Below are 2,317 nucleotides of genomic sequence, written 5' to 3' on the forward strand. Positions count from 1 at the left end.
TGATAATCTGATGCACTGCCACGTGCATGACTAATATCAAACGGAGCTGGACTGATTCATGTATGCGATGTTGCCGAGTCAAACTTGACATGCACATGCATGTCTCCTGTTCCTCCTCAACTAGTCCACTCTCGCATTTTCTACACTTGCACTGTAGAGATAAGATAACGCAGAGCTCTTGCTACCTGCATGCATGCATGCATGAAGGCGTTAATGCATGCCGTCCATCCGCCAACCGCTACCGCTCGGAGCCTGCATGTTGACCCATCGGTCGATAATATCGTCAAGAACCAGAGGTTTCTCTGCCTATAAATAAGCTTGCGCTGCATGCATTAGCTTCTCACCAAACCAGCTCCGATACAATCTCATAATACAGTGGCCGACTAAGACACACAGCGAGGAGAAGAGGGTTCGACCGGCGTCAATGGCGACGTTCAAGGGTTTCCTCCTCGTGTTTGCTCTCCTGCTTGCTGCTGCTTTCCTCGTCGCCTCGGCCGAAGAAACTCGTGAGAAACCATGCACCACTAGCTAGTTTTGTTACGATTTTTGAAACGAATTTTACAGTGGTATGGGTTGATGCAGAGGCCAAGAAGGAGGAGCCCACGGCCGACGTGCAGGACTACTACCGTGGCGGCGGCGGCTACCCGGGCCGTGGTTATCCCGGGCGCGGTCGCGGAGGAGGGTACTACCCGTACCCTGGCCGCGGAGGAGGCGGGTACCCGGGCCGCGGCGGCGGCGGGTACTGCCGGTGGGGCTGCTGCGGCCGCGGGTACTACGGCGGCTGCCGGTGCTGCTCGCGCGCCGACGAGGTCCCGGAGCCCATGTACCGCGCTGAGGCGGAGGTGCACCACTGAGCCGAGCATGCATCCACCGGATGCAGCAGCGTGTACGCCTGCACGTGCCTAGTTAATCTGCTTATACTGTGTGTTCTTGAGGAACGCAGCTAGCCCTGTGTTCTTGCAAGCTATGTGTTCATGTGTGTTTATGGTGTGCTTGTTCGAAAGACGTACTGGTCAGTGTACGGACGTATTGTACTACTGTGCCCGTGTTGTGTTCATCATGGAATAAAATGACAGGCGAATTTGCTCTTCTACGCTGGGCTTTGTTAATCAATTCATGCACCTGATACTCATAAATAAAATAGTGCCTTATTTCTGGAATTGCGAGGAGGGAAAATATAAATCACCTGCCAACTAAGGGTCGTCCTCCGTGCTGCATGCCTAGTGCGTGTGCGTGTGTCCGTGCGCGCGCGTGTGCATGCGGTTTAGTTTCAACTTCTCTGCTGATGGAAAGCGTGAACGTGCTTGAACGAAGATTGTATAAACCAATGCATAATTGTATAGGACGTGTTTGGCTCCAGATTGAGTCTCAACTATTGGTAAAGCGGTCATACTTCCTTTGGTAGTGACCGGTGAAAGACTTCCTTTGTTGAAATGTTCTGTTCCCAAAATTCCTATTCCATGACGGATTTAAACTTACCTTCTATTTTCGTGCCTTTAGTAGACCCCATTGTCTCCACCCCGTAGGAACTACGAGATCACCCCAAGGACGCCCTCGGCGTCCAGGGGTCACGGACGTTTTAAATCCATTGCAATTTTTTTTCTTCTTCTTTTTCGAGAAATGGAAGTTTGGGCTTTAGAAGGATTTGGTGTTGCTCATATTTTACAAATCAAAATAAGATAATATAAGATATTATTGCTGGAAAAACGAAAAGGGTTTTCCATGAGATGGTAAATGAAAACGATTAGTCCCACTAAGATGTTTCAGTTCGCCAGGTTGTCTCTTGCCTGCTCATGGATTCAGCAGGCAGGTTGCCGTCGGCTACATTACCTGCGTTGCATACTCTTCTCCACTCAGTCTGGTTCTGAAAAAACAGCCTCATATGCGACATCTGCAAGTTGTTTGGTTACCTGTATATAGACTTCCTGCATTAGGGGATCAACTTTGGCACGTTGTTTGGTTGCCTGCATTGTCTCGGCACATACAACTACACGCTGTTTGGTTGCCCGCATGGGGTATGATTAAGAGCTAGCACTTGCACTTAGCACACAGGGTTAAGAGCTAGCAAAGGAAGGGGGAGAAGAAATGCAGTGTGCGCCGGACCATGGCGACTGTGGTGGATAGTGGCCGTGGCGCCGTGTCCGACATGACGAGCATGGAGTAGTGGGCGAGCGACCCCGTCGGCAGCACGGCGAGCGATACCGTCGGCGAATTAGTTGCGGTGCTCGCACAAAGACAACGGACAGAGAAGGAGAATGCAGTGCTCGCGCCATGGTATCGTCCGTGCAGTAGGATGAGGGAGGAGGCCGAGATGATC

General features: G+C 51.2%; 1 protein-coding gene across 1 annotated transcript; it reads left to right on the forward strand.

Moving 5' to 3' along the window:
• The first annotated feature begins 332 nt into the window (after positions 1 to 332).
• Positions 333 to 1,091, forward strand: LOC123141799 (glycine-rich cell wall structural protein). Its single transcript, XM_044560874.1, has 2 exons — positions 333 to 506; positions 583 to 1,091. Exons 1-2 carry the CDS (start codon positions 425 to 427, stop codon positions 852 to 854), a joined length of 354 nt encoding a protein of 117 aa, XP_044416809.1. The 5' UTR covers positions 333 to 424; the 3' UTR covers positions 855 to 1,091.
• Positions 1,092 to 2,317: the final 1,226 nt, after the last annotated feature.

Source organism: Triticum aestivum, chromosome 6D (genome assembly GCF_018294505.1).
Source record: "Triticum aestivum cultivar Chinese Spring chromosome 6D, IWGSC CS RefSeq v2.1, whole genome shotgun sequence".
NCBI classification, from domain to species: domain Eukaryota; kingdom Viridiplantae; phylum Streptophyta; class Magnoliopsida; order Poales; family Poaceae; genus Triticum; species Triticum aestivum.

Coding starts and splice junctions, on each gene's coding strand:
- LOC123141799 (XM_044560874.1), top strand. CDS start 425: ATGGCGACGTTCAAGGGTTTCCTCCTCGTGTTTGCTCTCCTGCTTGCT. Junction 507..582: donor CGCCTCGGCCGAAGAAACTC/GTGAGAAACCAT, acceptor GGGTTGATGCAG/AGGCCAAGAAGGAGGAGCCC.